General features: G+C 34.3%; 1 protein-coding gene across 3 annotated transcripts; it reads right to left on the reverse strand.

Moving 5' to 3' along the window:
• Positions 1-572: 572 nt before the first annotated feature.
• Positions 573-13,960, reverse strand: hexa (hexosaminidase A (alpha polypeptide)). 3 transcript variants are annotated; one of them, XM_058768020.1, is made up of 14 exons: positions 13,549-13,955; positions 10,242-10,349; positions 9,895-9,960; positions 9,750-9,796; positions 9,534-9,644; positions 8,471-8,572; positions 7,773-7,905; positions 6,100-6,280; positions 5,921-6,007; positions 4,870-4,942; positions 2,608-2,782; positions 1,218-1,308; positions 1,021-1,128; positions 573-819 (listed from the first exon to the last, which is right to left on the reverse strand). In XM_058768020.1, exons 1-14 carry the CDS (start codon positions 13,808-13,810, stop codon positions 756-758), a joined length of 1,608 nt encoding a protein of 535 aa, XP_058624003.1. In that variant the 5' UTR covers positions 13,811-13,955; the 3' UTR covers positions 573-755. The 3 variants fall into 3 exon arrangements, 2 of the variants coding, with proteins under 2 accessions (XP_058624003.1, XP_058624004.1); XR_009269459.1 differs by lacking the exons at positions 573-819; positions 1,021-1,128; positions 1,218-1,308 and adding exons at positions 3,029-3,216; positions 4,592-4,766 and having other exon boundaries at positions 2,643-2,782; positions 13,549-13,960; XM_058768021.1 differs by lacking the exons at positions 573-819; positions 1,021-1,128; positions 1,218-1,308 and adding exons at positions 3,104-3,216; positions 4,592-4,766 and having other exon boundaries at positions 2,644-2,782; positions 13,549-13,960.
• Between the last annotated feature and the right edge of the window lie 1,252 nt (positions 13,961-15,212).

A 15,212-nucleotide genomic window follows, 5' to 3' on the forward strand; every position in this document is an offset into this window, starting at 1 on the left:
TTCAAATTAAAACCAAAGTAAAAAAGTTAAATAGAAATACTAAAACTAAAATAAAATGTAAAAAAAAAATTACAAAAGCCAATAACTATATCACTAAAACTTAACTAAAGTTAAAAATATAAACAAAATATTTTAAATGCTCTATAAATAATACTAAAATGCCATTGATTGATTTACTCTAACAGCAGTAGTGTGCAGATTTGGACGTTCACGCCTCTCGGTGTCCTACTTTATCTAGTGTATAAACCCCATCAGAGTTAATAGGATCTGCTGCCGTGTGGCTGTGACACGGGATTGCTGTCGTAGTGGCAGGCGATTTCATTAAATGTGTAGCTACTTTACATCAGCCGTTTACCTCATACTCTCCAAATGTGGGAAATCAGGACCAAACCTAACCTTTGTTAATGAACTGATGAATCAGCTGACCGAGTTGTGCATTTTAGGGCCATTGTATTTTGGGGTAAATATTATTATTATTATTATTATTATTATTATTATTATATTAACAATAATATTTAAATACTGTATATTACTATTATTAAAAACTTGTAATATAATACACAACTAAATCATTTTTGAATAGATCTTTATTAATAAATTTCACATTTACTTTTGTAAAAGTCAGTTTACATGATCAATAAAAATTGTTAGAATAAAATAGAGAGAGAGAGAGAGAGAGAGAGAGAGAGAGAACTGTGCAAATTCCAAAGCAATATTCCAGTGCACAAACACACCGCTCTTCAGTTTTAGTGAACTTACAGGCCATCATACTCATGTCTGCAATGGCCAATAAACAGAGGCTCTGCTCGAATACCCCGCCTGCAGCAACACAAACAGCACATGTTTAAATTAAATTTTTTTAAAATTTCATTTCATATTCATCAAAGAATCCTGAAAATGTATCACAGGTTCTAAATGAAATAAATATATAAAATACTAAATATTTTAGTTTTTTATGTGAAGTGTGCTTGAAACAGACCAGAGGTTGATAAAGAATAATTACAAACATATTTCCAATACCTTACAAGTTGACAGCGAAACTCCTCCAGACGTGGGAAGGCCAGATCTGCGTTCAGGGTTTTTTCTTCATTGCTCCACAACCTCTCCGCGGCAGCACAGGCTCTCGGCCTTCACAACCACACAAATGAACACAAAATCATAAAGAACTATAACAGTGCAATAACTCATTCTGATATGGACTGTTCTGCTAGTCATACCACAGGCGTGGGGTCAGATTGGTGGCGTCCACATATTCACCCCACATGGCAACCTCTCCACCAATCACCAACTTCTTTTGCTCATCTGTGCCTAAATCATAGAAAAAAACGCACATATTTAAACAAGCACAACAGACATGCGCTGAAAACACACCAGCACTGCACTACAAACAACAGCAAAGCAAACAACAACATCATCAAGAAGCGGTTGATTTTGTGAGAAATTAACCAGTACTTAAAATACTTGAAAGTCATCATGATTTCTCATTTATCGTCTGTTTGCTTTTAGGGACTGATATTTTATAGAGATGCACCGAAATGAAAAATCTTGGCTGAAGCCGAACAAAATGAAACACTTGGCTGAAAACCGAACATGGTTTTTCGCATTATTTACCTGTGTATTTTGCAATTATTTTCACTATTGCATAAATTAAATGTGCAAAATGTGCTTTTTACTGTTTTGTCTTGCTTTTCAAAGAAAAAATAAATCACAATACAACAATTTAAAAATATTTACTTAACACTCAACATTCTAGAAAATATTATACCAACAAAACACAATTTCACTTAAAATTAATAAGTTGGTTAAATAATATTTTTTGGCCATTTTTGAGATCCCTTTTTGAATCAGGCATGTATTTTTTTTACTGTACAAATAAATGCAGCCTTGCTGAGCAGAAGAGACTTCTTTTAAAACATTGGAATATATTACTGATCCCAATTTGAACACTATGTGTGAATGAGCTGTTGTAATTATTATTATCATTATTATTGTCTTACCGTTTTATTTTATTTTACAGAACATCAGAAAAATTACCATACTAACATTTATCAACGTTCTTGCTTTTTCTCAGCTTTTATTTTGGCAGAAACCCACAGGAAGACCTCGGTGCTTCTTTTTGTTGATAACAGCAGTTTCGGCGCAGATTTTCCTCGCGCTTTGGACTTTGAACCCTGGGTAACGAGCTCGTCATTGCTATCAGAATACGTGCAATTCGTGCGTGTATTACAAAACAACTTTCTGCAGTTTATTTACTAATTGTTTAAGGCCATTTCGTGATTTCAGTCATCATACAGTAACCAGCAACAACCACCCCTTCCTCTTCTCATCGAAGACATGCGATGCAGCACTTAAACAGTCTGGCTGTCAGTGCTTGTAATGATTTTTGCATCTTTCTCTGACAGTTTTAAATGCTTCCACACTGTCGACATGTTTGCTGCATTAGTGCGCGACTCTATTTGATGGCATCACGTCATTGTTCGGTATTTTTTGCAGAACAATTTCGGTTGCCGAACATTCGGTGCATCCCTAATATCTTATATTGAATATTTAAATATTACACAGCGCTGGAGAGCATCTGAGCCCAGCATAACATGCTGCTCCACACACCAGAGAAATTCTGGGGCCGCACTGCGTAGGAGTCACGCCAGTCCTGGCCATAGCTGATGTGGTTGATGTACCAGGGGGCAGAGAGCAGGACCCTGTGCCCGGCCTGGGTCATCCTGCTCAGTTCAGCCTGGTATTTTGCACCCTTCCAGATCTCCAGAACCGTGTCCTGTGGAATCTGAGACAGCAGAAAACACTGGGTCACACGCTTTATCGGCCTCTAGGGATTTACCAACCAGCTCTGCTTGATTCATCTGCATAAATGCAACGTTTTGAGGCTTTTACTGGGTGTACTGTGAAGGGAGGATGAGAAAATGATGGGAAGAAAAAGTGTGGTGTCCCATACTCGGAATTTGTGCTCTGCATTTAACTCATCCAAGTGCACACACACAGCAGTGAACACACATACACCATGAACACACACCCGGAGCAGTGGGCTGCCAATGCTGCGGCGCCCGGGGAGCAGTTGGGGGTTCGGTGCCTTGCTCACGGGTCTCACCTCAGTCGTGGTATTGAAGGTGGAGAAAGCACTGGTTATTCACTCCCCCCACCGACAATTCCTGCCGGACCTGAGACTCGAACCCGCGACCTCTGGGTTACAAGTTCGACTCGCTATCCATTAGGCCACGACCTCCCCAAAAAGAAGAAGAAGGGGAGGAAACGAGATTGTAAAGATGTTGCAAGTTAGATTTTAAACTCAAAAATGCCAAAAGAGTACCGGAGCTCAACGGGTTAACCACTAGGCCACAGTTCCGACTTTTAAATAACTTACATTGATTAATTTCGCTTCATATCTTCTGATAGAACCTACTTGTGTGACATGTACAGCCTGATGACACTGTGTTTCACCTCACACTATAAAGAGTCCACTCTTGATTAACACCTTCTGCTTACAAAGTGCAATGATCATGACAACAGGATCTGTTGTGTTGCATTCTGAGGTGTTTCATTCATGTGTTACTCTTAAAAAAAACACCCCCACATTGTATTAGTTACTTCGTTGCAGTGTAATTTTAGAATGGAGATACTATCATAGTTTTCCTTAATATTTTAAATCAGTTTCTATGTTTTTATTTTACCTAAAGTTTAGTATTTTTTGTTGTGTTTTGCAATTGTTATTTATTTATTTTTATATACGTCTACATTTATTAATTTTTTTTCAGTATTAGTTTTAGTTATTTTAGTATATAAAGATAAACTAAATGAGAAATGTTGCCTTCGCAACAACCGGAAATAAAATAACTTTTTGTTTTTTATTTATTTTAGTTAATGTTTACTTTAACTATTTTTTATGGTTTTGGTTTTAATTAACTATAATATCCCTGCTTAGCTGATGCAATACCAAAATACAAAGTCCAGTGTTGTTATAAAACTAAAACTATTACAAATAATTTTTGGTAATTGAAATAAGGCAGAAATAAAGTGAAATATAAATATATAACTGAACTAAATAAGTTTAAAGCTACTTTGTTACTATTTTATTAAACAAAAACAAAATAAAATGTTATTAATGACCAGTCCAAACCATGTCTTTACTTCACAAAATACACTCTGATAAACCTTTAATAATAACAATTTATATTTTAGAGCTGCTGGGAAGGATTTTGCAGGAAGTTGCAAGCATACATCACTGAAATTTAAATAATAATAATAATAATAATAATAATAATAATAATAATAATGCTAAATCAATATATTTTTAAAAGCTAATAAAAATTACAAAATTTATAATTAAAATCAATTTAAAATTAACAAAAATTTAATTATTTAAATGAAATTTAAATACAAACTGAAAATGACCACCAAACATAAATATCTGAATAGTATATAAATAACTCTGTTTGTGTGTTTGCATGTTTGTTTGATTCTCACAGCACAACACACTTTCACACTGGACGGAATGAACATTTGAGAGAAATCAGCACTACACTGACACACAGCACTGCAGTCTCTAGTATTTGTTAGTATTTTGCACTTATGCTCTGACCCCTGAAGGCTAAGGGCCGCACGTTGTAGTAACGGGCCCAGCTGTGAGTGGGTATCGGCAGGTCAAGGTAGAAAGGGGCCGCCAGGATGACCTTTAACCCTGCCTTAGTCACCCGGCGCATCTTGCACAGGTAACAGCCCTGCTTCCAAACCTCCACCACGTACTTAGATCTGGGCTAGAAGAGAAGCGTCTCATTCCTGTTACAATCACACACGTCTCTTTATGACGTTTGAATGCAACCAATGTGACTGTAGAGCAGACTCACTGTTTTTACTCACTCTCTCATGGTAGTCAAACACGTCCTGCCAAACAATGGAGGTTTTGTTGAGAGCGGCAGTCATGTTCATTATACTGAAGAACATAAACAGAGAGAGACATAGTGTAAAACCATAAACACTGTGTTCATGAATGTGCCAATTCTTATGTTTATGCAGAAAAACTGTAAACATTTTTTTCCATTGTTATCAGAAGACAAAACATTCACATTCACAGGTGTTTCATGGTTTCAAACATGTCTTAACCAAACACATTTTTGAACTATTCATTTTAGAATCTGGGATTAAACCTTAAATTTAAATAATTAAAACCTAAAATTGAAATAATTAAATGAAAAAATGTAAATGATTAATATTTCATAAAATAAAAATATAAAACGATAATTTTAATAAATTAATTTCGTTTATATATATATATATATATATATATATATATATATATATATATATATATATATATATATATATATATATATATATATATATATAATTAAATTATTTTAATTTATTGTTTTTATATATTTTAGGATCATGAAGGAAAAGCAGTCAACAAATTATGTTAAAATGTGAACCACTGTTCAAAGACATTTATAGAATTTAATTAATTTTTAGAAATTAAAAGTCAATTAAATTTAAGAAAATTTATTTTTAAAGAAATTCAGCAAGGATGCATCAAAAGTGACAGTAAAGTCATTCCAAGTAAAGTTACAAAAAATATACTTTTAAAAAAAATAAATGCTTTACTTTTCAAAGAATCCTGAAAATAAATATGTATTAGTTTCTTGAGCAGCAAATCAGAGTGTTAGAATGATTTCTGAATGTGACACTGAAGACTTTGACATCACCGAAATAAATGACATTTTAACATATATTCACATAGAAAACTGTTATTTCAAATTGTAATAATATTTCACAACATTACTGTTTTATTGTATTTTTAATCAAAAAATGCAGCCTTTGTGAGTGTAACAGAATTTTTCACAAGGTAAAAAAATCTTACAGACGCCAATTTTTTTTGTATATATGAAGTTAGCTTTGTTTTTATTCCACTCACCTCTCCATATAGAATGATTCCAGTTTAGTAAAATCCTTCCCAAAGCCCATCTTTTCCATAAACTTCCGAACATTGGGATTCGACTGCCTGTTAGAGAGAATAACATAGCTAAAGTCTTATAAATAAAAACACCACCAAATGAGGCACTCAAAACAATATCAAGTGTCAAAAATGCTTACCAGCAGGCAAAACTGACCTCATCCCCTCCTAAATGAACATAAGAGTCAGGAAAGACAAACTTCACCTCTTTCAAGAGGCTTTCCATGAACTTATAAGTAGTGTCTACTGTTGGATCGACAGGTCCGAATGAACCAGACGGCACACTGCCCTTGTAACAGGGAGTCAAGAGGCCTGGCTGTCCTGAGAACAAGAAACAAACGTCATTATTCTTTAACATTATTATTTATAATCTCTGCTTTCATGGTTTTCCAGGCATGTGTGTGTGTGTTGGTATTCACTACGTTAGTACAAGTATAGTAATACCAGTAAATTTTGACCTTATGGGGACATTTTTAGGTTCCCATGAGGAAACAAGCTTATGAATTATACAAAAGTTTTTTGAAAATCTAAAAATGCAGAAGGTTTCCTGTGAGGGGTAGGGTTAGGGTAAGGGGATAGAAAATATAGTTTTTACTAGAGGTCGACCGATAGTGGATTTTACCGATACCGATAGCTAGGTTGGACCACACTGGCCGATACCGATTAATCAACCGATAGTTTTCCAAATGGATACTGAAAGAGCGCTAGTGCTTTACTGTTTAAAAAAAAAAAAAAAGCAGCAACAGTACTGAACCATACTTTGTAAATGAATAAAAATATTAATATTATTTACTATATTGATCATTAAAGTTATTTCATAATTTGCTAATGTTAAAAGAAGAAACTGTAAAATGTAAAAATATAGCCTATTAGTAGCTAATAGTGAATGTTGAAATGAAAACACTCTAACAAGGAACAATACTTCTACAGTTTTCATTAATGCTACGAATGGACTCTTATTGTTAAATGTTACCATTTAATTTCAACAGTCATGCTTAAAGATGGCCATGTTTAAATATCTACACAAGGCCATAGCATTAAAATTACATACATATGGATATTGTATGTGTACTCACACACTTTATTTGCTTCTATTTTTTAACACTTGATAATTATCTAATCAAAAAAAAAAAAAAAAAAGTTAATTGCGGAGAACTCAGAGGTATCACACACACACACCCGACGCTTTGCGTTCAAATCAAGTGGCGGTCTAAAACAATTTATTTAAATCACCAAATGGACATAAGTTTGCTTCAAGAATGAACAATGTGGCATAAATGAGTTTGAAGTTCGGTGTTTAAAAAAACAGAGCAAGTGGAAAGAGAACGCGCGATCTGTATTACAGCTCTCTACATGAAGCATACAGACTTTATTAGAGCCACAGAAAGACAAACGTTTTTGCTGAAAAATGCACAATACATCATTTATAGCCTAGGGTGAAGTCATTATATACATTCACAACGATTTGGGACAAATATAATGTAATTTAATAGAAAACTATGTGAATGGCGCTCTGTTCCGCTGGAGTTTCCCGCTGCGCGCAGTGTCACGTGTCAAAATAAACAACACGTGCTGTCGGTGATTTCCGCCTCTAGAGGCCGCTCTCGTACTGTATAATGCCAGCGGACCCTTCTCAGCCACTCCAGCAACGGTTGCAAACCGGAAAACTATCGGCATGGATCTTTGCCGATAACCGATAGTTGTGGCAATCAACTATGAATCGGTCGACCTCTAGTTTTTACAGTATAAAAACCATTACCAGCTATAGAATGAACCCATAATAATAGGAATACCAGTGTGTGTGTGTGTGTACCTTTCCCCCATGACTGAGTGTGTCCAGGAGAGTCAAACTCAGGAACGACTCTAATGCCTCTCATTCTCGCATGTTCGATCACCCTCATCACATCTGACTGTGTGTAGATGTGAGTGAACGGATGAAAAGCCCCCTAGAAGAAAAATATATAACAGTGATGTTATTATTAAAACTATTAAAAAGTGTTTTCATTACCTGAAATAAAGGTCACATAAAATAAACATATATTAGATGAAAAACAAAAACAAATGAAAATTAGAAATGTTGCCTTGGCAGCTAACTGAAATAAAGTTGAAGAACTAGAATTACTAAACATAAAACAAATAAAAAACGAATTAAAAGCCAAACAGAAATATTTAAAATAATAATAATAATAATAATATAAATGACAAAAGCACATAAAAATACTAAAACTTAAATTAAATTATAACTGAAAATATAAAAACAAAGGCTCGTTTTAAACATTAAAAAATACTATAACAGTATATAAATAAACAAATATTACAATAACACTAGCTGCCTTGAGAGTGTACTGTGTATATTATATATACAGCATCTTTAATGGAACTACAATTAATATAAACAACAAATTCATATAATGTTAGTAATTCAGAAGAATAGAAGCAAAAATGCTGTATTAAAATGAGAGTGTGTCTGAAATGTGTTAGAAATTTGGGGTGATTTTACAGCATCTCTACCTCATTACTGAGGTCAGGAAAGGTGCGGCTCTGATATGGGAAGGAAGGATCATCCACAATGTGCCAGTGAAAGACGTTAAATTTACTGTAGGCCATAGCATCCTATGGAAAAAAATATGTAATTTATTTTATTTTACACTACTGTTCGAAGGTTTGAACGGAAGCCCGTTTCCGCCACTGAATAAAAAAAAAAAAAGAAAAGTTATTGCGACTTTTTATCTCACAATTCTCACTATTCTTCTCAGAATTGCGTTATATAAACTCGCAATTGCGAGTTAAAAAGTCATAATTCTGAGATATAAACTCACAATTCTGAGAAATAAATTCAGAACTGCGAGATATAAACTCGCAATTCTGACTTTTTTTACATATCAGTCTTTTTTCCACGTCCAAAAATTCAGAATTGCGAAAAAAAAAAAAAAAAAGTCAGAATTGCAAAATATAAACTCGCAATACCGAGAAAATTAGTCAGAATTGCAAGTTTATATCTCACAATTTTGAGGAAAAAAAAGACAGAATTGCGAAAATAAAAAAAGTCAGAATTGCAAAATATAAACTTTATATCTCGCAATTCTGACTATATAACTCGCAATTTGCGAGTTTATATCTCACAATTCTGTGAAAGAAAGTCAGTTGTGAGATCGCAATAACCTTTTTAAATTTTTTATTCAGTGACGGAAACGGGCTTCCATGGTTTGGGGCAATGATGCATTAAAGTGATCAAAAGACAGTAAAGACATTTATAATATTTAAAAAATAATTATATTCCAAATGCTTTTCTTTGCTATTAAATCAAATAATCCTACAATGAAAGCATCATGGTTTCTAGAAAAATGTTAATCAGCACAAGGAGCTTTAAATCACAGGAATAAATTACATTTTAAAATATATTCAAATAGTAAAATAATTTTAATAATATTTCACAACATTACTGTTTTTTTCTATATATTTAAATGCAGAAAATTTGGTGCGCATTCAAGACTTCTTTCAAAAACGTTTAAAAATCTTACAAACCCCAAACCTTGTTTTTATATATAATTTATAATGAACAGTAAATACATACCAGAGTCTTTAAAATAGCATGGAGAGGTAAATAATGCCTTGAAGTGTCCAGTAAAAGTCCTCTGAATGCAAAACGTGGGAAGTCTTCAATCTCGGTCTTGTTGATAAAATACTGCATGGAAAGATTAAGTAAATTAACATACAGTATATGAACATACCACTGCACTATAGCAGTTTATCACAAGCACATGACAAAATACTGTCACACAATACTTACAGTGCCATAATCATCCTGGTACACAAGCTGACTTAAGGACTCCAGACCTTTTTCAGGATTGATAAGTTGAAAAAGACACAACAATTAGGGTTAGTGCTTTTACTTCAAGCTAAGAATAAAAGAGACAATAAGCATGAAGTCACACCTCTCAACGCGCCCCATACAGACACCGATCTCAGCGCAGCCTGGCTCTCTAACACACTCAGCGTATCTGAATCAACATCAACAAAACATGAGTACAACGTTATTAGAATGTCTTAGCATATTAGATATCGAAATACATCCAAAAGTGACACATATAACATATTCATTCATTTTAAATGACTGGATTGAAAAGCCACTGTAGAAGAGGAATGACTCCCCCTGCTGGAAGTGGACGGTGTAATTACACCTTATAATTTAGTGGACTTTCTCTAACATGACAGGAGCAATTAAAAGGTCAAAGGTCAGCAGGGGTTACGTCCTAAGATCACATGATCAGGAGATACTCACAGCTCTCATCTGAATCTTCGTCAGGGTAACCGTCACATCCTCTGGTTTTGACGCTCACCGATACGACAAAGGGTTGAGGCTCCGACCACATGTACTGAAGCACATTTTCTGTTCAAATAAACATTAACATATTAATAAACATTGTTTCGTTTGATTATGAAGAGCTATTAAGACGGCCACAAGATTTTTTTTTTACTGTATTTGCCATGTTTTGATCATGTTTTCCTGTTGTATTGTTCTCCTGGCTGAGAAACCAATTCAAGTTATATATATATATATATATATATATATATATATATATATATATATATATATATATATATATATATATATTAGTGGTGGGCCGTTATCGGCGTTAACGTGCTGTGTTAACATGAGACATTTATCGGGCGATAAAAAAAAATATCGCCGTTAATCTATCCTCAAAGTTGGGTTGGGAGCTGGGTCTATTACGCAAGCTATGATGACTTCACCTTGATATTTTAGCGCGGATGTATACCTAGCCGAATTGCACTGTAGGGGGCGAGAACGAGTCTTCGAACCTGTGTGTATGCGTGCTAACATGGATGCAGCTATGAAGCCGCCGGGTTTGCTTCATGGAAAATTTATTTTTAAGAAGCTTCCCAATGGAAATCTCAGTGTTTCCCATACCATTATTTTAGGGGGGCGACCCGCCCCCCCAACGGCACCCCCCGCCCCCCTTGAAGGTCAAGTTGATTTTATTTAATTTTATTTTCTCTATAGCGCCAGACCACAAAAGAAGTCATTCAATGTTACCTTCCCTATAGAACAGGTGTATACCTTGTTCTTTTATTAAACAAACTAAATAGCCTTATGTTATTTATCTTATTTACACGACGGCGTGTCATTTATGTCTCTACTTTACATGGTAGCGCTCTCTGTATCGCGCGCACAGCGGAGTTCCGCCCCGGTTCGCACACACACACACACACACACACACACACAAACACACACACAAACAAACGTAAGCGCACACACAAGTGAGCACACTCCCACTCCTATTTGTAAATATTAAGCCGCAAAACGTCTATTTAAATATGACTTCTGCGTGTCTCTGTGTTAATGTATGGGTTTGTTTACTCATATAGAAGCGCGCGACGCTTGCGGTGATATTAACGTCTGTCGTCTCACTAAATGAGGACATAAATACATGAACAACATCTCCAGAACTGCTCTGAGAGTTACTTCATGAGCATTCGGCGTTTCATTTGAGAAAACTATCCTCATATCATATACACAGAAATGTAAAGGTATTCAAGGCAACCCGTCAAAATAAAAGTTCGGTTTCACTTGAAGACATTGGGCAGAACGTAATAGACTACTACTACTAAAACTATTAAAACCTTATCTTTAAGGAATAATCATACAATGTCTTCAATGTTATTATCAATATTAAATCCCTTTATTTTTATGTCGGAAAAACGCAAAACCTTTAGGTAGGCTACTTTATGTAATTTTAAATTACATAATTTAATTAATTAATTAGCCTATTAATTACCACGACACCACAATTACCACCATATTATGTTTGCTTCTTGATGACTGCTAGTTGTTTACTACTAGTAGTGAATTTATTCTGATCTACTTGGCAGAATTCAAATGAGCCATTTTAATCTAGATTAATCTAGATGAATTCCAAGATTACAGTGAGATTAATGTAGATTAAAAAAATTTATCTATGCCCACCACTAATATATATATATATATATATATATATAAATAAATGTCTTGTATACAAATATTTTGTCATTCTTTTGCAAAACATTTGGGTTCTAATGCTAAATTTTTGTGTTCTCTCGCTAAAAATCTGCTTTCTATCGTTAACGTATTGTGTTCCCACAAGAATCTGTGTTCTTTTGCTAATTTGCGTTCTATCGCTAAAGTTTCGCATTCTTTCTCTACACATTTGCATTCTATCACTAAAGTTTCGAGTTCTCTCGCTAAACATTACACGTAACTTAGCTAAACATTTCGCTAAAGTTTTGTGTTCTCTCGCTAAACATTTGCGTTCTATCGTTAACGTATTGTGTTCCCACGAGGAATTTTGTGTTCTTTTGCTAATTTGCATTCTATCACTAAAGATTCACATTCTCTCTCTACACGTTTGCATTCTATTGTTAAAGTATTGTGTTCCCCCGACAAACTTTGCGTTCTCTTGCTAAACATTTGTGTTTTATCGCTAAGTGATTTTACTCCTACGAGAAACTTCACATACTATCGCTAAAATTTGGCGTTCTCTTACAAAACATTTGTGTTCTTTCGCAAAAGTATTGTGTTCCCGCAAAAAAAATCATTTTATTAAGTTTGTGCAAACATCTATAATTAATTTTGTTTTAATTTCCTCTTAAAACATGAAAAAAAAAAAAAAACATGAAATAGCCTAATTTGTATGACTTACAAACTAAATTAAATAAAAATGATAAAAAGGACAATGTTATGGGAATATATAAAAACTAACGGATACATTTTTCATTGGCTTTTCATTACTTTTAAATCATCAGTATACTGGAGCAGCTCCATTTTAATGATATGTGAACCTGGACCACAAAACATAAGTAGCACAGTTATATTTGTAGCAATAGCCAACAATACATTGTATGAGTCAAAATTATTGATTTTTCATTTATGCCAAAGGCAATTTTCTCAATATTTTGATTTTTTTTGCACCCTCAGATTCCAAATAGTTGCATCTCAGCCAAATATTGTCCGATCCTAACAAACCATACATCAATGGAAAGCTTGATGTATAAATCTCAATGTTTAAAAAAAATGACCCTTGACTGGTTTTCTGGTCCAGGGTCACATATGACACTGACTGGGGTGATGTTTTTAACAAACTGCATTTATTAATAAAATAGCCTATTTTATAAAATCTTTTATGAATATTTTATAATTTCATATTTTTAAATAATGAGTTTTAAACAAGTTTTAAGTTACAGTCTTGTTTACTTGTTACACAGTAGCCTACACTCTTTAAAATAAAGGTGCTTAAAAGGTTCTTCACAGCGATGCCATAGAAGAACCATTTTTGGTTCCACAAAGAAAGAACCATTCAGTCAAAGGTTCTTTAAAGAACCATCTCTTTCTTACCTTTTTATTATCTAAAGAACCTTCTTTCGCAACAAAGGAGCTTTTGTGAAACAGAAAGGTTCTTCAGATGTTAAAGGTTCTTTATGGAACCATTTAGTGAAGTATCGTGAAGCACCTTTATTTTTAAGAGTGTATACACATCCATGCTGCTACACGGAAGTACATCTGTTTGACTCATTCTCAGGCATCAACCGACCTGATCCTGTCGTGAAGTCAGGGAATATGGTGGAAAAGTATCTTTTGAAAGCAGCATCCAGGACGGAGCACCCAGTCTGCGCAGCCGAGTCCCTCCCGTAAGAGAAGGAGAAGAGCTGCGGACTCAGCTTGAATCTGTCCGCGGACTGATGGAGCTGCTGCGGCAGCGGCCAGACTCCATTCACCTGCTCCACCGACACACCGACCACAACCACTATTAAACAAAACCACACCTGATGAGAGTGCGAGCCGGAGCGGGACATGTTACCGGACACTTCGGGCGTGTTTCACAGCTGACGGACTGCACCTACACAATGAGAAAACATTAAAAAAGCGCTGAGACTGTCAAAACACAAGTCATATGACAGGACAGTGGTTTTGTTCACCTGACCTGAGGAGAGCTGTTATCTCATTGGCTCAGCTACAGTCACATGGTCTATTTCCTGGATGGTTTGCATATTAAGTGGGCTAACAAAAAGGATTATAACTTAGATCATAAAGTGCACAAAGAAATGCTAAAAAGTCACACAACTAGTGCGAAAGTAAAAGGAACAATTCCTTTTTACTTGAAGAAACTGTGAATCCCGAAAAATATTGAGAAAGGATTGTGAATAATATTGTTTTAAATTTTATTTCGTCGGTTTATGTATGTATGTATGTATGTATGTGTGTGTGTGTATATATATATATATATATATATATATACATATCGCGATTAATCGCATCCAAAATAAAAGTTTTGTGTACTGTGTATATTTATCATATAGCCTATATATAAATACACACACATACGATATCAGTGTTGGGCAGTAACTAATTACTTACTGTAATAATATTACTTTTTGCAGTAACTAGTAGTGTAATTACTAATAAGATGTCAGTAATGATATTACAGGTACCATCCATAAAACAGCTTAGTTACTTTTGATGCCTCAACCCCGCTGATTTAAAATCCAACAATCAAATATTTCCTAGATTTATTTTCATAATTCTCACGACTCGCACATGCATGTGATGTCCCCAGTGCAGCAGGCAAGCTCGGAATATGGAAAAGCTTACATTCAGCAGATAGAAATACTACATTATATTGATTTTGTCAGGAAAAAGATGATCTGAACACTGTTGTGTATTACTTTACTGGCATTACATCCCACCCACATCCCTCTGATCAGCATGTGGTACATTATATTACTAAAAATAAAAAATATTTTTGGAAAATTAAACAGTTTCTTACAAACTTATTTGATTTGATAAAATAAATAATGAAATATAATTGTATATGGGTAACAGAGAAATTACAATTAGCTTCAAGCTACACATGACAATTAATGAGATGAATACAACACTTCTACTTGAATGTCACTATCAATCACTATTGAGTGTTTGTAATAACTTCTGACTGCGATTCAATGTGGATTTTGGTCAAATGATGAGGCAGAAATATGTTGTTAGTAACATTCTAGAAGAATTTTATCTGGAAGATACACAGTTACAACTTCTGTGGGGCGTGAAGAAAAAGTAACGTAACTAGTAGTGTAACTAATTACTGTTGCCAGAAAGTAATAAGTAAAGTAACAATATTACTTTTGAAAGGAGTAACAGTAATGAGTAATATATTACATTCTTTGAGTAACTAGCCCAACACAGTACGGTATATATTTTGAA

This window comes from Onychostoma macrolepis, chromosome 25 (assembly GCF_012432095.1).
Source record: "Onychostoma macrolepis isolate SWU-2019 chromosome 25, ASM1243209v1, whole genome shotgun sequence".
Lineage (NCBI taxonomy): Eukaryota > Metazoa > Chordata > Actinopteri > Cypriniformes > Cyprinidae > Onychostoma > Onychostoma macrolepis.